We start from the raw sequence: 25,475 nt of genomic DNA on the forward strand, positions 1-25,475 counted from the left end.
GTATCTCACTCCTCCATCTCTCGGCCCCTAGTTCTCTCCTGGCAACAACCAAGGGAACTGGGCCAGACTCCAGGGAAGGGTCAAGCCCATGTCTGTTTCCCATCATTTCACTATCCCCCACCCTTCTCCATGTTTTTACTACTCATCATTCGTCTCTGATTCTTGCCTTTCACCCTGGGCTTTGAAATAGTTGTCTTTTAGTGTCTCCTTGCCATTTCGTGTGTAAGTTAAAGCACAACACGTAATTTAAACACTAAAATTAAAGTCTTGAATGTTTATGAAAATTAGGATTACTCTAAGCCAGTGACATCAAGAGTCTGGTAAGTTTCCAGAAGTTTTCTTCAGAGTATCTACGAAAACCACATAATGAGTAAAGCTTGGACTTGGAAATCAGACAAATCTACATTCTACTCTCAACTCTTTTATTTTTTAAATAAATTTTATTTTTATATTCCCCATACAATTGCAACCCCCTTATTTTGACCCCAATCTCTCCCCTCCCCACTCCCCACCCTCTATAGAGTGTCTCTGGTTCATAGTTTTTTGTTGATTTTGATTTTCACTTTCTTATAGTTATTCATTTTTCTGGTCCCTTATTTAAGTTTTCTAGATTCCTGCTATGAGTGAGACCATCCAGTATTTTTCTTTTTCTTTCTGGCTTATTTCGCTGAGCATGATCCCTTCCAGCACCATCCATGTTGCTGCAAATTGTATGTGTTGATCTTTTTTGAGTGCTGAGTAATATTCCATGGTATATATGTACCACATCTTCTTGATCCAGTCATCTATTTTTGGGCATTTGGGTTGTTTCCAAAGCTTAGCTATTGTAAAGAGTGCTGCTATAAACATAGGGGTGCAGGTGCCATCTTACACCAGTGAGAATGGCACATATTAAAAAAACTAGCAACAACAAATATTGGTGAGGATGTGGAGAAAAAGGAACTCTCCTGCATTGCTGCTGGGAGTGCAAACTGGTCCAACCACTATGGAGAGCTGTGTGGAGATTTCTGGACCTACTAAACATAGAGCTTCCATATGATCCAGCAATTCCACTCCTAGGTATTTACCCAAAGGACACAGATACTCTCAACTCTCTTACTACTAGTATATTCTTGGGAAAATTGTACATCCTGAGATTCCTTTTCCTTTAAATGTCAAAGTGAAAATTAGATGAGTTAATTCACCTAGCATGTTAATACAGTGCCTCTGTGGCAAGTATTCAGGAAATGTTCACTGTTATTAATCCTTTTATCTCCTTCGTCCTGTTTCTTGCACCTAGCATTTATTTTACCATTAGGATTCAAGATCAATTTTTAAAATTTTTTTCCTGTAACAGTATATGAAGTAAGAAAACTTTGTACTGATTTTTATGTACCTTTGTGAAAATTTACCCATATTATGTGCTATTGTAGGCTAGCTAGAAACTTTAACATTATGGAGAATAGGGAGGAATATATTCCAAGCTGAAAATTTATCTTCACAATCTATAAGTCACATTCTGTTTGCAGGGAATTTAGAGAAGAAGTCAATGTTTAGTGGAAATAGACTCACTAACCCGTTTTAACAAGGGCCTGGGTTCCTACCCAGCCCATATCACAGAACTGGAAGGAGATACAGATGAAGGCAGAGATGAGAAAAAAATGACACTAGTCTGGGTGACTCCTAAGAAATATACGAATCTTGGCTCTATCATCAGATGAAGCAAACAAGAAGTAACCAAAGCAAGGAATAAGCAAAAGCTTGCATAATTGTGTTGAAACAATACTCTGAGGTTTTCTCAGTGTAGACACTCAAGACTATATTGGCTCCTGGGACCTTCAACAAATGTCTTAAGCAGTGGATGTGGAAGGGCACATCCTTAGCCAGTTCTAGAGCAGAATCTCCAATCATAATTACCTGCTTGCCAAATGTATCTAAATTTTCAAGGGATGAAATTTGAATTTTAAAACTTTCCCCTTTGCAGATTCTACCATCTTCTCATCATTCCTGTTTCTGCTTCCCTATTTCTTGTAGACCTAGAATCTAATATTTTCTAGTGAGTAGGCGAAAAAAATTAAGAAGAAAAGGAACAACAGTATTTTTTTCATTGCAAATTATCTGGGAAAAGACTATGCAAGCATCTGTTGGCAAATGCAAGCTGTCTTTGTTCCCATTTATAAAAGTCAATTGTCTCTAACTAAAGTCCCTGGGTAAAATCATCATAGAGGACACTGGTAACCTACATGTCAGATAAGAAATTAGATTCCTTACATGAAGTATACTTATAACTACCTATAAAATATCACATAAGAAATAATGATGTAAATCATTGACTAGGTATGTTTTCTGTCATGAAGTAGAGATTCTACAAATTCAAACACAGGCAAAGTTTTGATGATCTCAAAGTAAATTTGATTTAATGAAGTAGACACTATGAAAGGCTTAGGAAATAATAAAATAGTTCAGTTTAGGAACTCATTGACTTACATGCTTTTAATCTGAGTCAGATTTTCCTGGGTAGTGTTCTATTATTTAGTACTGCTCTTTTCCATTTTATCTCCTTTGTCAATGTAAGGTAATCAGAAGGAAATTCCATATTTTGCTCTTTTGAGTAGATTCCAGAATCAGAAAAATGATGGCAGTTTGGACTCTTAGTTAATAGTCTTTTCTCTGCAATTGCACAGACCCCGTGCTGGTTTTCGTGTCCTAGCACCACTCTCTTTGCTCTGTTTATCATGTATTCATTCAACAAGCATTTGTTGCCATGCTGGAACCATGGTGAACCGGCAGAGAGACACAGTCCCTATGTCACTGAGAGTTACATGTGTAGTCATAGCTTCAGAGGAAGGTTTTTTCATGACTCACACATTTTTCAGCCCTGTCTTTTCAGGACTGTTTCCGTTCTCACAGAGATTCTTTTCACAGTTCCAATAGACTAGCAGCATCTCCAAGAGCTACCTCCTTAACTATTCACTTTTAGCTAGAGAAGTGTCTATTCCTCTATAATTCAAGTAAAGGACCTTTAATTGAGGTTTTTTTTTAGTTCCATTTGGCCTGACATGGCTGATACACCAACTTCTTAGTGGTATCACGATATGCTAGTCACAGCTCACCCTTATTATCACTGCAGAACCCAGCACAAAGTGCAGTCAGAACCCAGTGCATAATGCTGAGAAGCTCAGGGCACTTTTAAGAAACAGAGGCAGTATGAAATTAATGCTGGAAGGAACAGTGTGTGTCTACTACACTCCTTGCCCTCCTAGAGCTAATAGCTTATCTAGAATTGTCAGAATCCTAAGCCAATTCAATGCAGGCATTAATCATTTCTGATACAGATGGGCTAATAAATGTATATCCCTGGGAATCTTCTTATATAACATAGGTTACAGGCTGACTGTTAAAACTACCACTCAGCAACCACCAGATACTCAAAACTTCTGGTCACTGGCAGTAATTTAGAGGTGAACCTTTTCATGTCTAGTTAGCCTGTACTTTGATTCATAAAGTGCTAAGAATTCACCTTTATTACTAAAGTTCAAGGTTTCAGATAAATTTGACAAGAGCTGCTGAATATTAGTGTGTCTCCAAGGATGTGGGTTTTCCTGGTTAATCATGATTTAATTTTCCCTATTAGCCATCAAAAGTTGGTTAGGGAAAACTGCAAATAGTTGGCTCCATTCAAACCTCACATTAGAAATATTTCTTCTCCAACTTGTTTACAACCTTGAATATTGGATTTAATCTTACCTTAAATGTTACACCTCATCATCAATCTAATGGTTCTTAATCTCAGCTGCATAATGGAATCACTTGGGGAGCTTGAGAAGAAATCTATGCCTAGGCCTCAGTCATAATTGGTCCAGGGTGTAGCCAAGGTTGAGAACTGCTCTAAATAGAACCTTGTAAAATATGAAGATTGTCCTCCCAGGGGACATGCCCAATTTGCACATGCGACTAACTTAAATGCTGTAGCCAATCAGTTAACAACAGTTAAAATTGATTGAGGATTAAATCAGATTTAGAATTGGGAGATACATCCTTCAGATCAGCGGCAAGCCCCCTACCTGTGTGTGCCTTTGGCACCACCACAGACCATGCCCACCTCTCTACTGCCACCACCTGGTGAGAGCTGCCAACTGCCTCTCCCAGGGCAAGCACAACAGGCTCCCAATGCCCCCTTCCCTGCTGTCGCACAGCAGCCAGAGGAAGCTTCTTAAAATGTCTAAGTTAGAAAATGTCACTTCCTTCCTCAAAAACCTTCAAAGGCTTCCCACCACTTATGCTAAAATATCCAAGCTCTCCAGGCCATTGTCTGCTCCCCCCCACTCATTGACTACACGTAGGCCACACTTACATTTCCTCCACATCTTTTCCATCTCAGGGTCCCTGTATATGATGTTCCCTCTATCTAGAATGTTCTATACACACACCTCCGATCTCTTCCTAGTACGCAGATAAACATTCTTTGCCTTGTTCACTTATTTTTTATCACTAAGTTGTCAGCTTAAGATGTCACTTCCGCAAGGTGGCTGTCCCCAATACCCTAATCTAAAGTGAGTCCCCTGTTTAACACCCTCATGGCAACCCATTTTATATGTTCCTAGTGTGGGGTTATTTTTACAGTATGTAGCTCCCCCTCCAGATTATACACTCCTATTCCCTGAAGGCAGGGAAGATTGTTTTGTTCGCCTATATTTACCCAAAAGCAAGCCTTGCCCCAGCCCATAAAAGATGCTCAATATTCAAATAAATTCAATATAAATGAAAGGCATGTGTTTTATTCTTTATTTACTTGCACTAGGGGATATTGTAAGAAATAGATTATGAAGTGTAGCCACATTTACTCAAGATGATGCTTAGAACCCTGTTCACTACCTTCTGTGTTCTCTTTAGAAAGAAACCTAGGGGAGTATTTAGTCTCAGTTCTACAACAGTTGTTTCTTTTGAAAAACCAGTTGGTGTTTTGCTACAAAAACTATAAATCATTTGATTCTATATAATGATTCTATATAATGATTCCATAAGTCATTAGCTAATTAGGCTTCCCTCTTTGCTTTGACTCATAAAAAGCTCAGAGCTAAATTTGTGATCTTTCCCAACTCCTCCCCAACCAGCACTGCAACATACTTTCATGATATATATTTACATTCAAAGCTCACTCCAGTTTTATCTAGTAAATCCTTTCTTCATTTTCCCTGCATTCCTCATTTTTAATGCAATACCATTTTAAATACTCTCTGGAACTTAGCAAGATATTATAAGTAAATAATGAAAAGAACTTACTCAAGGAAAGAGAAAGACTATCCAGGCAATCAGTTACATTTCAGGGGATTCCATAAATAATACCTCTTTTCCCTGCTTGAAAAAAGAAGGATCAGCAGAAAAAGACAGGAATTGGTGATTGCGGGCTGCCTAATCCATCACAGAAGCAAAGAAATGAGTGTGAGTGAGTGAGTGTGTGTGTGTGTGTGTGTGTGTGTGTGTGTGTGTGTGTGTAAAGAGAAAGGGAGAGTAGGAGGAAGGGAGGCGAGAGAGAAAACTTTTACCTCTAGGTAGACAGATTCCCAAGGGAAAGAGGAAAAGTTGAGCCACACATTCCCAGTGACTGCACCCACATTTCCTAATCAGATCTTTCTCCATCCTCTCCATTCCCCTGGGGCAGTCAGGACAACGATGTTAATACTCAGTGAGGCCCTTTACATGGAAGGAAGTGGAAGGTTGTCTTCTCTCCCTAAACATTATGGATTTTATAGCATTTACTTCAGTTAGTAGATATTTTATAACAAAATGTTACTGTATTAGTTTTCAATTGCTGCTATAACAAATGACTGTCAACTTAATGTTTTACAGTTCTGGAGGTCAGAAAAGTATCTCACCAGGTTAAACTCAAGGAATAAGGACAGTTATATCACACAGGTTCTAGGGCAGAATCTTTGAGCGTCTAGAGGCTGCCCTCATCCCTTGGCTCATGGTCCCTTTCACATCACTCCAACCTCTGCTTCTGTCCTGACATCTGCTTCTTTGATTCTGACTCTCGGCCTCCCTTTTCCCCTCATAGGGACCCTGTGTTGATTGCATTGGGTCCACAGCTAATCTCCCCAACTGAAAATAGTTAACCTCAGCATATCTGAAAATTCACATTTAGGATATAAGTAACATATTCACAGGGTTTGGGGAGTTAGGAGGTAGATGTCTGAGGGGGATCTTTGTTCTGCCTATCACCATTGCTAAATAATTAGGTGTCGGTAGATAGAACAAAGTATGAATTTGGGTCGCAGTTAAAACCTTGTCAAAGAACTATCTACAATACCTGGTATCGTTCATCCAAACCAGTTCATGCATTCCAACAGTTCAATCCCAAAACATGACATGAAATAATTTTTCACCCTGGAAAAGTAGTCCAGGGATATTTCTATATTTTAACCCTAAGGAAAATACCACTGCTGCCTAACCATTCCTCCCCCTGGAATTCACCATCCTCCAAGCCCTCCACTGCCAACTCCTAGCATTTCCCACCTCCCTTAACACCTGTACTCCTGTTTCCAGAAATGCAGTAACAGCAGATGAGGGACATGGAGATAAGAAACATCTCTTAAGAACAAGGAAATGAATATGAGAGATAATATTTAACAGGGAAATTAGGAAATTCTCCATAACTGTTTAAGAAGGATTTGGCTGGATTTTTAAATAAGTTTTCAAGACCTGCTTTTCTCTCTCTCTCTCTCTCTCTCTCTCTCTCTCTCTCTCTCTCTCTGCGTGTGTGTGTATATATATATTATTCTTCCTCTTGTCTTTGCTTACTCTCTTATAAGTGATTTGTACTTACTTGTAAATTCAAAAAGTCAAGTTCTCTATCATTCTCAAGGTAAAAATATCCAGAATCCAGGCTGGTGTCATGCAAAGAGCCAGTAGATACCTGTGTATCATTAACCATGAGCATCTGCTGTCACTTGCCTGCAAGTGCCAATTCTGCATCCCACATCTACTAAAAGCACACTCACTGATCGTGTACATTTTATTTTTTTAAAGATTTATTCATTTATGCATACAAGAACTGGGGCACAGGCCAGAGATGTGGAGGGTGAGAGGATTTACCAGACACAGAGCAGGGAACAGAACAGGCAGACTCACCGAAACACACTGCTGAGGGAAGCAGCAGGTGAGACAGGAGAGGTCTGTCGCGCCATGTGGGTTTCTCCCTGGCCGACTGGGGATCGAACTCATGCTGCAGAGGCTGTGGACTGCTTCACAGTGTGGTGCCTAACCCCCTGTGCCACCAGGGAGGTCCTGATTGTATACATTTTAGATAGTATTTTAAATCATGTTTAGTGTTTTCTTTCACTGGTTTAGGCCACTGCCCACTTCTTGCCTGTTTTCCTCTGTCCTTTCTATTTTTAGGTGGCTCAGCATTTATTTATTTGTAAAACTACTCCCTTCTTACTCTTCCTGATATCATATACAAAAAAAAAAAAAAACTACAGGAGCCTTCCCACCCTTATCCATGATTTGCTTTCTACAATTTCAGTTATCTACAGTCAACTATGATCTGAAACTATTACATCCAGTAAGACATTTTGAAAGAGAGACTTAAAATACATTCATGTAACTTTTATTACAGTATATTATTGTAACTATTCTACTTTATTAGTAGACTGTCAATACTAATACAGACCACATACTCAATTAACATAGATCTTACATTAACAACAGCAATACTATCAATTGTTGCTGTTGTTTATCTCTTGCTGGGCCTAATTTATAAATTACATTTTATGCTCCTTGCCTGGGGAGTCAGGTGGGGAAGCAGAGGCCCTGCAGCTCCAGCACCACCCCCACAGTTCTCCCGAGCAGCCTGGTAGGTAATGGTGGAGCCGGTCCCTGGCAGAGGTTGGGGTTAAGGACTTGGACCACTTGCCCCAAGGCCTTGAAATCAGCAACCTCAATGGTTGCATTTTGTCACACAAGCCTGAATCAGAGTATTCTCAACTGTCAGTGTTGGGAACTAGCCAAACACTCCATTGCTGTCCATCTTGGAGTTTGCCCAAGTCATGGGTCCAATAGCTTTCTTTGTTTTCTGGAATTGATCAGTTTCAATTCAACAATTGTGTCTCCTGGCATCCACACCAGAATATCAGCAGGACCTCCCACTGTGAAAGCCTCAAGTTTCCATAAACTCCCCTCCAGCCTGTCAGATGCTCCTGAAATTCCTATTAGAGAGTTATCGGTTTGACATGAGCCTCTTTAAAATGTATATCCTCCTTGGTGGTGGGGGAGGGAGTACTAGTTAGACTATCCATTTATTCAACAAATACCCATTTATTGATTACCACTTACATTCAAACACTGTGCTGGATCCTCGAAGCTTGACTTTGCCTATAAGGAGTTCTCAGTCTAGCCAGTTATTTAATTATTTGTAGAACTTAATATTGGGGTGGGGAGGGGGGGAAAAGAAGGCAGATTTTGATAAGGGAGAAACAGAAAGCAGATAGCAATTACTAGGCCAGACAGAAATAACAGGGTGAGGGGCGTTCACCCAGAGAAGATAAATTTGCCTGACTTTCACGGCTGCTCCTGAATCCCTACCCCCATGGGCCCAGATGTTGGACAGACAGACAGAGCATAGGAACAGAAGGAACTTCCACATGTCTAGAAACATACTTTTATAAATTAGGTCACAGAACTTCAAAAAGGCACTCAGAAATTACTATACAGAAAAAAGCACTTTGGTTTTTATGCTCCAAACCACTAGGTCAAATCTACTGAAATATTGAAATAAATGACTGAGAAAATCAGTCCTTTTCATGGTCTCATTTACCCAAATTGTTTGCTTGCCTCCCTTTACTTGTACTCCCCCATTTTGAAGTCAATTTCCCCTCAGTTATGACCCAAGGGAGTGAGACAAAATTTTCCAGGACTCAAAATTACTTGTTTATAATCTCATCTTTTTTATGGTCCTCTTTTTTTGGCCACAGTCCCTTCATTGCCTCAAATCCCCCACTGAGGAAACTGGCAGTTTTCTCAGGAGGCTTCCCCATCGCTCATGCTTTTGACTCTTTGCAGGACTCATAATGTGATTAACCCCTTACCCTCCTAATTTCTGAAGACCAGTGAAGGGGGAGCTAAGAGTGAACACTTCATTACTGTCCAAACCCAATTCCTTTCTGCATTTCCCGCATGGAATATACTTCCCCTTCCAAATATATCTGCCAACCAGCTAAGAAGCTCCAAGAAGCCACATTTAAGGAAAAGGTAAGAGCTTTGTCACCTAAAGTATGGCTCGTAAACCAGTAATAAGGACACCACATGGGAACTTACTGGAAATGCAGGTTCTTAAGCCCCACTCAGGCCAAATGCTCATTAACAAGAACAACCATCACCACCCAAACCACCCAACCCAAACTCCTCATCCCTTCCCACCATTTTCATGATTCAATTGCACCTCTTGAAGGCAGCCAGGAATGAAAACAGCCCCGCTCTCTCCCTGTCTCAGACTCAACTGAAGGGCTGTTGCTCCAAAGCTGCCTTCTCTATCTCTATAGGAGCCTCACACCCAGTCTTGATAACACGTCCACATGGCTCCTCAGGTACAATCTCATTTTTCTTCTGACCAATTAGTGATGACTCAAGAAGGTCAGAATCTTATTTCTAATAGAGTCTTTAACCTTCGGGTATAGCAAAAATTGCAATTCCAACTACCCCTGGTATCCTTGACAGTGGGGTAGTTTGAGCTATTGAGTATCTATGGGTTTCCAGAGAAAGACATGATGCTAGAATCCTAAGAGAATTTGACAAATAAACCCTTGACCTACAAAACAAATACATGTAGTATAAATGTTTGGAGGATACAAGGGTATTAAATGGTAAATGTTTATTATCTTTCCTTTGTCTTTATTTCCTTGCTACTACCACCTCCTCTTTCTGCTGAAGAAAGTGTCTTTGGCTATGCAGTTTCCTTCCCCTGCAAAGCTTAAAGGAGAGCACCAGTCAAGCTCTGGGATATCTTACCTTGGCAGAAAGGAAACTAAAACTTTTACCAAAGATATGCTGGTGGAGAAAAGAGGGTAAGGGCACAACTTCAGGGCTGTGTTAGACAATAAAAAATGCTGAGAAGTTGATCTGAAGCAGTGCTGTGATTTCTGGTTTGAATCCACCTTTGATGTCCTTATCTTCATTCAGAGTCAGAATGGCTTCTAAGGACTTGTGGTTGTTAGTGTTGTATGTCCTTGAATGTGAAACTACATGGAGAACATAATACATGGCTCCCCACTTATATTTGTTACAATTTTGAAATCCTTTAAAATGCACACTCTATCAGAGTAATTACACCTTGACTAAAGCCTAACAGTAAAATTCAGAATAAGTTTTCAAGTCTCAGAGAACTGATCCAGTTACCCATTTAACCCCAGGTGCCAAGCATGAACAAGGTCTCTTTGCAGCCATGAGGGACGATACATCCACAGTCTCTGAGGATAGCAAGCACTCAGTGAGTCCCTTTACTGGCTATGAGGCCTTCTCAAGAGGACTGGCTGGCCATTTACTTCACGTTGCTAATAAGCATCCCCAAAATTATATTTTGATTTTAGATGGTTTGAGGGGAACAACTGGGGAAAAATACATGAACAAGGTCTTACTCGGACAATATACTTAAAAATAATTGTCTTGCTGGTATTTATTGCAGAAAGAATCCAAGAACTGTGTCATCTCAAATTGTCATATATACATCCTCCTTTGCTCATTAATTAACCAGCAAGTATTAATATTTTCTGAAAATGAAGAAGTGAAAAATAAAATTATTACTTGAATGAAGAAGTGAAAAATAAAGTTATTACCTGAAAAAAACCCCTATTCTGGGGTGCCTATAAAGGGGAAAACCCACAAATACACAAAATTGTAGTAATCGGAATAACAAAGAGGCAGACAAGTAAATATAATTTAGGATACCACCATACACCAAAGTAGAGGACAGAGAAAAGTTGCTTAATGTTTTTTAAATTATCTTTTAACTTTGGAAAAGAAGTAATTGCAAGCAGAAAGACATGCTCTAAATCCTCACCGGGAGAGTTTACTTCACTCTGCCTAAACATTGTCAGTAAAGGGCTATATTTAGAACCAATTTGCTGCTGTTATCTTTACAGCTTATATACTTTTTTCAGTTTACAACTAATATACTTTGGCAGATTCCAGCATCCTCAAATGTACAATATTTTCTTAGCAACTTAGAAAATCAGGTGTAGGTAGAGCATTAATGGTTTATCATAACTCTCCGAAAAAGACGGGCTGTTCTGCAAGACACAGTTTATATATCTCCACTGCAGCAGGACTGTTCATCCCATAATCCTCTTGTAAACACCTAAACTTGGTTCTACCACGTAAAATAAATCTGGATAAGCCCAGGACAAAATCAGAGAATGTACCTAGAAGAAAGGATAGAATTTAAGCAGTAGGGAGCAACTTAGGTGACATGTAATACTATCTGTATGTAACAGTAATAACAACTTAACAACCACAGTTGTTGAACACCAAATATTTTTTCCTGATTTACATGTTCATGGCAACAAATATCAAAAAAAGAGTGTTTTCTATAAATGCTTTTACATATTAAATGCATAATTTTATCTTCTACTATCTAGATAATGTATCTTCAATATTCTACCACATTCCTCAATATTCTTTACAAGGTTGCATTATAAGGTTGCATCATAGCTAATGATCAATCCCCAATTATTGGGTATTCAGATTGTTTCTAGAAGTTAGCCATTAAAAACACTACTGTGGTGAAGAGTCTCACTTGTATATATTGTTGTATGCTTGCATGATTATTCCTTAGACTGCACTGTAGAATTAGGACTGCTGAGTCAGAGGTAGACCCATGTTTAGGCTTTTGATCCATGTTACCAAATAGTTTGCCTGGAAATTTGAACCAATTTACATATTCTCTAGCAGTGTATGCATGTCTGTATCTTCATCTGTTTTTGTTTTTTTTTTTTAGATTTATTTTTATTTATTTATGAACACAAGAACTGGGGTGTAGGCCAGAGTGCGGGGTTTGAGAGGATTCACCAGAGACAGCGTGGGGAGCAGAACAGGCAGATTTACTGAAATACACTGCTGAGGGGAGCAACGGGTGAGACAGGAGAGGTCTGCTGCACCATGTGGGTTAGCTCCCTGGCAGGGGATTGAACTCAGGCCACTCAGGCCTCAGTGGCTGGTGACAGCTTGATAGTTCAAGACTTAACTCTGGCACCACCAGGGAGACCCTGCATCTTCATCTTTCTACTGATAGACCAATGGTCATGTCCTGTTTAACTTAAATATTTTTTAATCCCATGTCTATTGACTACTAATTTATTTGTAAAATGTCCATCATTTTTATTTCTTCTCTTTTGACTTAATTATGCCTTTGGATTGGAAAGTACCATTACCTATCAAAGATAGTATCTTTCTTTGACCCTCATATATTGTGACCATTTTTCCCAGATTATTTACCTTTCTTTCCTTTTTTAAGGTCAAATCTTTTTTATGGGTTTCTTCATTTTATTTATATTTTCCAAGTGCTTCTTTATTCCCAAATAGTAGCCAATTGCATACAAATACAGTAGCCAATTACATACAAATACAATATACGAAACTCACATACAAAGCATAGACCCTTTGACTGAGATTCTTCTTCTGTTCCATTGATTTCTAGGCTGGTGCTATACTACTTTAATTAGCATAACCTTATAATACATGGTAGTATATAGTAACACAGTTAACTGTCACTATTTTAATTATTAGCTATTTCACCAATTTAATTTTCCATATAATCTCTATCATCACGCTGTCATTTTCCCAACTTAAGCATCCTTTTGGAATGACTTTAAGCTTATTAAATTGGGGCAGGCTAACATCTTTACAGTTTAGAGCTCCCCACACAAGCCCATGAGCTGTTTCTCCATTTGTCTTTTTTTATGTATCTCAACGAAATATTCCTTTTTTGTCTGCCTTTTTTCATAAAGGTCTTGCACATTACTAGACACTTTATAGTTTTTGTTGTTATTGTGAAAAGGATCTTTTCCATCATATTTTCTAACTAGTTATAGCTGGTACCTGATAGAATTTTTATGAGCCTAATAATTCTTTGAAAATTCTTGACAGGAACACACTATTCCACTTTTATCATCACCTAGGTGTTTGAATTGCCTGAGTGACTATTTCTAGACAAGGAGAGGAATGTGCTGTTATATACACAGTGCTTTGTTCCTGAATTGTGTGTCAGATGTGATCTACAAAATATCAGTGTGACACTCTATAAACGTTAAGCTTTTTCTCATATATTAACCTTTCTAATAGTCACAAAACCTACCAAAAACAGATGGAATACACTAGAGTGATCAAGTTATTATTATCCTCATCTTAAAATGACAAACTGAGACTTAGCTCTAAATTACCCTCCTGGAGCACTTGATAAAAATGCAGACTTTGGGACCCCATCCTAAAAGGCTTAGAATCTCAGATGTGAAACCAGGGAATCTGTGTTTTAACTGGCTCCCCCCTGGGAGCTACATGAAACATTTAGATCACCAAGTCAAAATTAAATATTTATTCCCCCATGCCTCAATAGCTACCTTCTTTTACAGAATTCTACAGGGAGTAACTTAAACAAAGGCATTGTGGGCATCATAGATTTTGAAGAGTTTGAGTTGCTGGAGGGTAAAAAATAAAAAAGCTGGAAAGGTAACCAGGGGGTCGATTACCAGGATTTTGTACATTCCTGAAAGGTATTTTAATCTTATTTTGGAGATGACTGGGAACCCCGCCTGCATGAACCTTGGTGGCAGTGACAAAAGTCAGGGGTGAGGAGCTGCTTAGGGAAAACCACAAGGAAGGTAAAGAGAAGTCAGATTCTAAAGATACTTAGGAAGAACTGGCAGCATGTGGAGACCAAATGGCTGTTGAGGAAGGAAGGAGGAGGCCAAGCAAAACTCTAAAATTCCAGAATGTGGATGTTTGGCCTCATCCCCAATCTGATCCAAGCATCTCAGCACTGGGCAGGATCTTCCTTCTCCTCCTCCTCTTGCATTATGAAACAAGCGCTGACAAAGGGAGACCTTTTCTAATACCCACCTCACAGATAGAACTAGGGCAACTTCATCCCAGGAAACTGTTCCCTAAGGTATTGTTATTTGAGAAGTCATTTGCTCAGGGATTCCACCCTACATTTACATAAGCTTTGGTATACAAAATGTTCCTATTAGTGATCTCCTTTGCTCCTCAAATAAACTTAACTTTGCCAATAAGAAAATCAAGATTTAGGGAAGCTGTGACTTGCCTGAGGTGCCAGAGTCCATACACAGTGAGCCTGGGGATCCAGGATGGTACAACTACAGGACAAACCCCATTACCATAGGCAGAGCTGAGAAGAAAAGAGGCATCACCAGGAATGGGACATGTGTGGCAGACATGTGCTAGCCTGTTCCAATGGGACTCTCATTATCATAGAAGAAATACACAGACCTAACAAAAGAAAGCCCCAAGCTCAGAGTCCTAATGGATTCTCAGGAAGCCTGTTTAGTTTTTCTCCTTAGTCTTTGTGCTACAGAAACTCAACCTCATGCCAGTATATCAAATAAGTTACTTCCCTGAACAACTTTTATTACACACACACACCACCACCACTTTGCTCCTCAGGGAGTAACAGTATAGGGGCAGGACCGGCACAGAGCAGGTTTTTCTAATCCTGCAGACAGGTAAAGGAGAGTCCTGGAACCCTCAGTGGGTTTCTCAGGCTTTTATTGATCTTTACATATAGTGTGGCAAACAGGTACATGGCAGGCAGGGATGGAGGGGGGGTGGCCAGGAGGCCCACAGGCCTCCAACCCCCAGCAAGTCTTCATTCTGGGCTTCTCCAGTTTTCTTTCTCCCCTTCTCTCTCCTGCCTCTTCTCCTGCTTCCACTTCTCTGGGTGACTATCTCCATACTCCTCCCATGGCCCACAGAAGTCAACAAGACAGCTTGCAACAATGTAATTGTTAGGGGGAAAAGGATGTCCTAAAGCTAATTCCATACAGGCTTTGTGGACTCCACCCCTACTCCAGACCAAAGCCATCAGGACATTGGGAAAGACAAATCCCATCACCACCAAAGGGGAGGTTGCTGGAACCTGAGGGTGGGGTTAAACAACCAGGTTTGGTATAAAACCAGACACATGGGCTTTGGGAGTTTCCCTTTTTTTGGCTCTCCACCAGCTCGCAGCGCTCGGCCAGCTCTCAGAGTGCCTTTGGGTTTCCAGGTCAGCGGATCGGGTAGGACGCATTAAAGACTTTATTTCCCTATTTTCTCCCTGAGTTGTACATTTCCTCATTTCCCTTTCCCTTGTAAATAAACCTTTTATTAACCTTTTGTGTGTGCCTGTAGTGGAGTATTAATAAGTCCCTTTTAGGCATGCGGGTGAGGACCCACAGCCAGTCAACCTGTTTTTATATATCAGGGCTGCTCCATAACAGTTTGGCGCCCTCCAAACTGAGGGTACCCCATCAGGAAGGGCAATCCTTATGGTGGGAAGCAGAAAGCCTGACAACTATTTACCCTACAAACAGGCAGTCTACAAAGAAGGGAAATGAGTTGGTAGGTGGGAGTTGGTGGTGCAGATAGGGGAGAAGGATTTAAAGTCACATTAAGAAAAACACATTACAATGGAAGGAGGAACCCCAGCAGGAAGGCATTCACCACCATTCATAATGATGAAAATTGATCCTTTATTTATTCATACTAATTGTTTTCTAACTCAGCTTAAGGGGAAACTCATTCCAAGTGCTTCTGAGTTGGTACCTTGTAAAGTGTACCACCGTTTGTAAACCTAAAATCAAGTTGATACTGGCAAGTTAAGGATAAGAAGTCACAAATACACACAAGCAGTTTCTAAGAGAGGATTCTAGAGCTAGGTGAATCACTATTGCAGACAAATCTTTCAGAACGAAAGCAGCAGGGATGAGCATCCATTCAAAGAGGGCAAAGGTCAGCAGGGGCTGCTGAAGACATGCAGTCAGCAAGCAGGACGGGAGTCTGAATTAGTTTTCATTTGTACTCTCTGTCCCTTAGCTAGACAGAGTGGTCAAGACAGAGTGGTCAAGCTCCTGTGCGTGGTCATGGGCTTGGGTTTACAAATTCATGATGATTATCCCTGACTTCTGAACAGCTTATATAAGAGCTTTTCTGTCCCTTTAGGGTAAACATGATTTGTTCATTTTACAGGTGAGAGAGACCCAGTGACTTACCCAACATCTCAGCAAATGAGCAGCACAGTGCAGACATTAAGAAAAAGACATTAAGAAAAATTACCTGAAACTTGGACATAAGGCCAAGAGTATGTAGCACATCCTTTCAATGTCACTGAGACAGTGGTTAATAAATAACCCCCGAGGAGTAATAGTCTTGGAAAATATACCTTTATTTGATTCTGCTATCAACTTAAAGCTTAAACTTTTACTAAGTTTACTTTCTTAAACTTTCTAAAGTTGCATGTTAACTTCAAATCCCATTGGGGAGAAATGCAAATAATTCCTACTAAGTATAAAAGGGAACACCAAAGACTTCCTCTTCCATTGGACAATAAAGTTTTCAGTTGAACCTAGCTAGCTTATCCAAACATTTTGCTTTTGAAATACCTATAAATACCCAGTTCCCCAAAATGTTCTATGAACAGGTTTAGCATCTTACTGTCACTCACAATGAATTAATATATCTCTCACACATCTTCAGCCTCTATTTGCATGAAAATTATGCTTTTAAGTTTCTTAAAATTCTATTTCTTTCTATATCCTGAATCCAGTATGTCTTCCTCCAAAACATCACTTTTATGAAATGACATGCACACACACAGTCAGGTCTCCCTCATCTTCCCTGCCAAATAGAAGTTACTCAACTTGAGTGACGCAGTCAGCCGGGTATGTGCTAAGAGAAACGGAAAGGCACTTGAAGTCTCCCTAACTGGCCTGGCATTTCCACCACTAGAGTTCTCAGGATTATACAGATTCATCATATTGACTTCAAAAGCCTGCTCTTGACAATGGGGACAGCCAGCCCACCACACAGCAAGGAAGAGGCTTTGAACCAGGTTCCTAGGGCCGCTGATGGACTGGACCGCTGCTCCCAGCTGGCTTACACAGAATGACCAACACGTCTTCAGCTGGGTTTGCAAATGACAGTTTTGTGAGGTGACAGAAATGCTGAGGAGAGTAACTCAGGTCCTGCCTGGGAAATGTTCTCTCTGGATGAAATGAAGTGACCCTCCAAGGAGCAAACCCATGACTTAGATTTCATTCCCAACTCACTCCAAAGCATAAAAACTCACCACTCCAGTGGCACAAAGAAAACACAGGGAGGCAAAGAGCTGAGTGAAGCCGGCAAAGGCCTTCATTTTACATACTTCACAGGCCACTGACAACTTTTCACACTTTATTGTACAAACTATCTGAGCCATTATTAGGTCATTTGACCCACTGTCTTTTGAAACCTCTCTAAGTGCAAAAAAAAAAAAAAAAAAAAAAAAAGAGCAACTAATAGCTCCAAGAATAGAAGGTGAGAGGGAGTTTTAGCCTGACCATGGTCTGCTAGGCAGATTTGCTGGCTGCAGGCGCTTCCCAGCAGTCCATGTCCCTGCCAGGGAGCCTCAAGCCTCAGCTCTGCTCATTCTGAAGGACTTTCTTTTTTTTTTTTTTTTTATAAATTTTATTGTTATATTCCCCATACAATTGCAGCCCCCCATTCTGACCCCAATCCCTCCCCTCCCGCCCCCGCCCCCCTAAAAGTGTCTCTGGTTCATAGTTTTTTGTTGATTTTGATTTTCACTTTCTTATAGTTATTCATTTTCCTGGTCCATTATTTAAGTTTTCTAGATTCCTGCTATGAGTGAGACCATCCGGTATTTTTCTTTTTCTTTTTGGCTTATTTCGCTGAGCATGATCCCTTCCAGCGCCATCCATGTTGCAGCAAATTGCATGTGTTTATCTTTTTTGAATGCTGAGTAATATTCCATGGTATATATGTACCACATCTTCTTGATCCAGTCATCTGTTTTTGGGCATTTGGGTTGTTTCCAAAGCTTAGCTATTGTAAACAGTGCTGCTATAAACATAGGGGTGCAGGTGTTCTTTGGAGTTGATGTTTCTGTGTCCTTTGGGTACATACCTAGGAGTGGAATTGCTGGGTCATATGGAAGCTCTATGTTTAGTAGGTCCAGAAATCTCCACACAGCTTTCCACAGTGGTTGGACAAGTTTGCACTCCCACCAACAGTGCAGAAGAGTTCCTTTTTCTCCACACCCTCGCCAACATTTGTTGTTGCTAGTTTTTTTAATATGTGCCATTCTCACTGGTGTAAGATGGTATCTCATGGTAGTTTTGATTTGCATTTCCCTGATGACAAGTGATGTTGAACATTTTTTCATATGCCTGTTGGCCATTTGCATTTCCTCTTCAGAGAAGTTTCTTTTAAGCTCTTCTGCCCATTTTTTGACTGGATTATTTTCTTTGTTGTTGTTGAGTCTCATCAGCTCTTTGCAGATTTTTGTGATCAGTCCTTTATCATTAGTGTTGGGTGCAAAAATGTTCTCCCAGTTGGTGGGGTTTCTCTTTGTTTTTGTTATTGTCTCTTTTGCTGTGCAAAAGCTCTTTAATTTGATATAGTCCCAGCTGTTTATCTTTGCCTGAAGGACTTTCTTGTGCATGTGTTGCCCCTGGTGCTCCTTTTCCATACCGTGTATGTAGCATTGACTATGTATGCCAGGAACTGAGCTGCCTCCTAGTGGGTGGGCACAGGGGAATGGAGTCTGGAGTCCACCCTCAAGGGTTTTCCTGTCCTTTGGGAGATATAAGGTATACATCAAAATGCCTCTCATTTGTAATAGAAAGTAACTAGTAATTCACAAATACTAAAAATCACTCTGTGCTCGTTAATGTGCACTGGGCATGCAGTGGTCAGCAAGACAGACAGGCCCTGCCCTAAGTTGAGTGGTTCAGTAAACAATTTGTTGAAAGGGGACTAGTAACATTTGTTTTGCACCTACTGTGGACCAGGTTGTGTGCCAGGCACTTGCTAATTTAATTTCCTCCCGCCCCCCATACTATCTTCGGTAGGTGATGTTAGCCCTATTTTTAACAAATGAAAAAAGAAGGAATTGATGTTAGAGAACTTTCCGAAGATCATGCAGATGGTGAATAGCAAAGAAAGGATTTGAACACAGAATCATCTGAATTCAAGGATCCTATGTTTACCTGACTACATTTATTATTAGCATTTGAAGGTATAACGTCCTTCTGTGCTATTGCAACTTGATTGGGGAGCCTCACAGGACACAGATTGACAAGCAATAAGGCACCCACTACTAGTGCCAGATGAGGACTAACAAAGCCCTGTGTACACCTCCTGACATGTGATTAACACTTGCTCTGTCTCTGGCTGTTCCTTGGTGTTCTCTGGGATCAACTGTGTATGATCCATTATCTTCCTTCTGATAAAATGGGAGAATGAATGGCAGTGAAAAGGGAATAAAAGTGATTTTCAGAGACAGGGACACACCCTTAACCCTTCCTTCGGGATCCCTCCAGCAGGGCTGGCCCCCACGCAGTACACAGCCAGCACACGGCCAAAATGAAAGTCCATGTGGCCTCCACCCCCAAAATGTCATCCCCTCTCCTCCCAACATTTTGACTTCACCCAAAGAAATCATCTTAATTCCTTCTCTTTTACTGTCTTTGGGGAAAAGTAGAATTCAGGACTTTCATAACTTAAACCCTTCAGAATAAAGTCTAAAAGACCAATGGTAGCTCAGTCCTGCATGCCCAGCTCTGCAACACCATCTCTCCCAGCACACCCTGGAGACCCGGAGACCTACCACTTCCCTCCCCAGTGCACTCTGGGTAGCTCTTGGCCATCGTAGGGAGTCAGCCCTGATATCTCCTCCAGAAATTCTCTGACCTTGCTCTTGCAGGGCCCCTGCTGCATATGCTCACGTCTCACCAGTACACATGCGCACACGCACACACACGTATCTATGTATATGCATGGACACACAGGAATGCCCCCACTGCCTGCTCCCGCACCCTCCAGACTGCCCTACTCTAGGGTTTCCTGCAATGCCCCTTGCCCAGGCTTTGCCAGTAAACCCCTCGTCTCCACTCTCCAAGGCAGGAGAAACTGTATCTGGTTTTCCTGCTCCCAACACAGAGCATAGTTCAAAAACCCACTGAGCAGTCAAGGAAGGGGAGGATAGAGAGATGATCTAGGTAACCTCACCCCTTCCTGAACTGGCTCTTGCCTCCAGCCTAGTAAAATTCCCTGGATGCAAAGCTGCCAAAGGAGAAAAGGGTGAGGCCTGAGGGAAAGGAGGTTGTTCTCTGGAGAAAACCTGAGCAGGGGCTCGAGGGCTCCAGGGGAAAAGGTCAGAGCCATTGCTTAGACATATTAAAAGTGCCCAGCGGGTCTATGAGGATGACTTGGCTCCTAGTGCTGCCTCCACAGATGACCCTGAGCCTGTAGCTGGTGGGAGGGGCCCAGGGGGTCTCAGAAACAGCTGCCCCTGGCTGCTTGCACTGGGCTCACAGAGGCAGGAAATTCCATGTTGTAATGGCTGGACTTCTTCCCTTCATTCCTGATCTGTGACTAGGCAGTGAATTGGTCTTTAAAGAGACCATTCAGACAGATTTCAGGAAATCTGACTGGCCCCAAAGCATACAGGAAGAGGAAAATGTAACAGGACAAAGAGCTCTAGGCCATGCTGTCTCACCTTCATTTCCATTGAGAGCCTGATTGACCAAAGAAAAATGTTCAAATGCTGTCTGTCAGCATTGACACCAGGTGTCGGAGGACTTGGGGTCTCCACTTAGAAATACACATTTAAAAGCTCATCTTGAGTAGCTACAGTCGTGTTATCAAACTGAACACATTAATCTGAGTAGATTAGAAAATTTTTTCCCATTAACTAGGGAGGCAGTACGTTTACACAAGTGCTTGGCAAAGAATGTGCCATTAAGAAGTACTCTGCATGTGGGTTGCGAACCTGCCCGCAGCCTCTGCGGCGCCGGTTCGATCCGCGGCTGCTCCCCGGCCACCGGAGGAGGGTCCCACATGGCGCGCAGACCTCTCCTGCCGCCCGCTGCTCCCCTCAGCAGTGTACTTCGGTCCTTCTGCCTGCTCTGCTCCCCTCTCTGGCTCTGGTGAATTCTCTCACCCTCCCGCGCTTCTGACTGTACCCAGTGCATGTATAAACAAAAACAAACAAACAAATAAATAAATAAATAAACATGCCTCTATAAAATTAAAAAAAAAAAAAAAAGAAGAAGTACTCTGCATGCACGTAGCCCATGAAACTCGGAAAACAAGTAAAAGTAGAATCAGGAAGAAATCAGCAACTCTGAGCAGCTGCCCAGAGGAGCTGGCTGGCATAGGTGAGAAGCAGGGCTATAAAAGGTTGCTCTTCAGTATAACTTTAATTTCCTGCACAGCCCATGGTCAGAAGAACCAAAAATCATCTTTACATTACACTGGCACATTTTTTAATCAACTGAATAAAAAAAAAATCACATTTTCCCTCATATTTTACTTTTTTTCCAAGAAGAGATGGCTATTTTATTTATTTATTTTTTTTTTGGAAACTTACATTTGCTCTTTCCAGTCACCAAGAGAATTGTATTACTCTTGCATTTGATCTATTCAGTCTCAGTTTAGTTGCAAGTTGAGACTTTATTTCATTTCCAGACATGTACAGAGTGGTTGGGATCCCTTTATTACTTCTCACGTTCGGACACAATTGTTCAGCAAAGCAGTAATCCTGCTGGGTAAATCAAACTCTCTACTTTTCACTCTCTATACACCCCTTAGGTATGTAAAATTAAACCTGAACAACCTCTCATTCTGCAGCTAAGATTCACAATTGTAATGAATCCACTAAAGTACAAGAATATTCTGTTAAAAAATAAAACTTCAAATTAATGGTAAGCCTTTCTTTTTTCATTATGAGCTTTGCCTTACAGACCATAAAATATGTCGGTGGGTTCATATCTTTTGTTGTCAGAGTTTTATTAACACTTTGAAGAAAGACAAAAACAGAGATTTCTAACAACAATGTTACTTAGCAATTCTTTATCCTGAAAAGGGCTCAAACCAAACCAAAGAAGAAAATACCCTAAGCTAAAAAGGGGTCAGCATCCTGAGAAGCATGGTATCCCCACCTCATCAAGATCAAAGAGCAGTGTAGGGTGCCCAAGAGGTCCCTATAATAAATTGTACCTTGGTTAAGAAATGTGCACTCGGCTCAGCCTGTCTGCTCTCAATGTAGCCCAAGTCACCATTCATTTGGAAGTCATGCTGTCAACTTGGTTTAGAATCTGCATGGGTGAGGCACACACATATTCCTGCTGCCCAGGGAGATGTTGGCCTGGAGATATGGGGAGCCTGCTGATTGAAGTTTGCATTAATGTACCCTTCTCTTCTCCTCTAGTGACTGTGACAGTGGGAGGCAAGCAACACTTGCTCGGACTGTATGACACAGCAGGACAGGTACATCTTTATTATCTCGATTCATTAAGGGCTTGGGAGGAGGAAGAGTGATCTACCTAGCTAGGCATTTGGGGAATTGCAGTTTGAATGTTACCTCTTCTGGTTATTTGGGGCAAATTTATTGTCTATCTGAATGACAACCAAAAGCACATCCTTAATATCTCAAAAATATTTATAATTACAAAAAATTAAATCATTGTATTATTCAAGGTGTTGAAAGGCAAGTAATGACTCATTCATTCATTGATGACTATGAATTACCAAAATAACATCTTTGGCTGAGAGTTTTCTTCCCACTCATACCAATTCCAGAATTAAGGATTACTAATTCAATTTCATAAAATTTGAGTTTCACCCATTTTTTTTTAGTTATATTCCTTGCCCACCTTTATTTTAATTGCCTGACATGCTGCATAAAGGTCCAAAAAGAGCTACGGGATAGGGTTTTAGTGGGTAGGAATAAGATGGACTAAGTTTCAAAAGGAAGAAAATCCAGGATTCTGGATGTCTTCCAAAAGTAAGGGTCAACCCTAGAATAACTAGGGGTTAACTCTAAATTCACTAAGATTCTTGAAATATCCTCACTCAATTAGAAATGTTTCTTCAAGTTGGAGAACCTGGCTGACCCATAATATAAGGCAATGGACTAGAACCCTCAATACTTAATCATTTAGCATGTACAACCTTGGGGGTCAAAATGCCAGCTTATCTTTCTTTCCTCACAGCTCACACTCTACTATGAAAAGGTTCTAATCTTACAAGTTCATGGACTGGAAGGGAAGTGGTTAAGTAATTGATGGCGGTAACCCAATTTCTTGGATAGAGCTTTTATTACCATATGTCTTGGGTGATTTATTTAGGTCAAAATCAGCGGGTTGTTCAGTCTGTCCAAATTCATACATCATAAGTCCTTTGGAGTGTGCATTAGCCTGCACGCTTTCCCACTGTGCATTTCCTGGTAATTGTTATTTGTAGTTATGCAGTTGTCTAGGCCTTTTTCACAATTATCTGGAGATATGTCTTTTTGCTCAACTTGAAAGTTCTATACTGGAAAAAATAATAACTAGAATTCTCTTTGGGATTTCAGTATGCATTTGCAAGGATCACTGTATAAATATCTGCGGGACATCAAAGACTAGGGTTGGGCAGGCCTGGGCAGTGGAGGCCCTGGAAAATCTAACACCAGACTTAAAGGTCTTAAAAGCGTCCAGTTTTGCCTCCTAGGCAGATGGCTGTTTTGGTCAGCTACTCTCAAGAGCTGGGGGATGGTCTGTACCAAAATGCATGACTAGAAAACGATGCCCCCAGATACCCAAATGGGAAAAACCATTTTGGCTCCTCTAGTCTAAGGTACAAGGGTCTCAATACAGTTCATATGTGGCTGCCCCACCCACTGGAAGCCATCCCAGCAATGGAGAGGTACTGCTGTTTCGGCTGGAGTTGCCTACTCTCACTCAATCACATAGTCATTGGGGTGTCCCCATTTATCAGGAACTTACATCCTGAAAAAGAAAATATTGACACCCTCCCCCTCCACCAAAGTCAGTTTTAGAATATAATCCAGTTTGAAAAGTTCAGTACAGTGAGGACTGCTGCCTGGCTCTGAAACCTCTGCTCCCTCGCCTTCTGAAGAGCTCTCTGCACCCCTCATGCCCCTTCAGGTCTCCCCTCTTCTGTGGCAATCCAAGATGATTGTCAGCGTCTGTGCATTAATTGCCCCCAGAACAACCTCCCCAAGCCTCTATTTAATTTCAAATCCAATAAAACTGTTTAAAAGCTCTTCTAGAGTTTAATTATTCTCTTCTATTGCTCTGTCCTTTATAGTAAAATTTTTAAGTATACTAGGATAGGAATTGAAGCTCCATGGCTGTGTGAATACATCTGTGAAGAAAGCAGGATGACGCAAACCTCTGCCACAAGAACGTGAGAGCAGTGATAAAATAGAGGCACAAATGGGCTATGGATATTCCTTTGACTTAATTTGCACTTTAATGTCGTTCTCCAGCTACTCTGAAAGCTCAGAGTTGGGCAAGGTTCACAGGGGAACATAAAGCATAAGGAGCAGGAATCAGAACACATCTTATATAAGGTTCCTTCTAGGCCCCAAATCCTAAGAAAGCCTAAGAGAACCACAGTAATTAAGCAAAGGATTTGAGACTAGACCCAATGGAAACCTTTCAGCAGTAAAGGATTGTTAAATACACTATTTGGCTATGCAACACAAAAGCAGGAGGACATACAGTTCATGTTTTACAACAGGGGGCCTCACAATTGTAGACCTTGTTAACCCCAGCTGCTGGCTCCACCGCCGGAGCTTCTAATTGTGTGGGCCAAGGATGGCACCCAAGAACTGGCATTTCTGCCAGGTTTCTGGTGCTGCTGCTGTAGGCCTCTACACCATACCTTAAGAAGCACAGCTCTAGAAATTTGCCCCTAGAAATGTGACCCCTGACCAGTGGCATCAACATCACCAGGGAGCTAATTAGAAATGCAGAATCTCAGGCCCATCCCCAGACCACTGACTCTGGACTTGCATTTTAAGAGGACCAGTAGGCACATTGTAATTGGAGAAACACTCCTCCAAAGTTTTTGGTGGCTGGAGCACAAATCAGAAGGATGGAGGGGAAATCACCATGACCCCAGGGGCTACCCAAGCTTCACTGCTCTGTCAACAAGGCTTAGTAAGGAATTTAATTTGTCAGCATGGTCCCAAAATTTCCATTTCCAGCCCCAAGTAGGACCATCTACCCTCCTCGGCAATATTCTGGCAAATATTGCTAAGGTAACACAGCTAAGGAACATATATAACTAATTCAAAAATACCTATTTGGCCAGAGTTCCTAATGAGACAGGCTCAAAACTGATTCATTCCAGAACCACATAAAAAGAATGAAGTCTGTGAACCCAGCTTTACCGTTCCATCTTGCCGCGAATAATCCCATTTTCATACATAAATAAAC

The 25,475-nt window shown here is 41.0% G+C and overlaps 1 protein-coding gene across 1 annotated transcript in view; it reads left to right on the plus strand.

Moving 5' to 3' along the window:
- RHOJ (ras homolog family member J) overlaps window positions 1-25,475 on the plus strand; it is a gene marked incomplete at both ends in the record, with an annotated part of 77,737 nt that overhangs the window by 35,290 nt on the left and 16,972 nt on the right. The window contains one exon of the mRNA XM_084240926.1: window positions 22,457-22,515. Within this exon, the coding sequence (XP_084097052.1) occupies window positions 22,457-22,515 (59 nt within the window). The remainder of the gene's footprint in view (window positions 1-22,456; window positions 22,516-25,475) is intronic.

Source organism: Talpa europaea (genome assembly GCF_964194135.1).
Source record: "Talpa europaea genome assembly, chromosome: 8".
NCBI classification, from domain to species: Eukaryota; Metazoa; Chordata; class Mammalia; order Eulipotyphla; family Talpidae; genus Talpa; species Talpa europaea.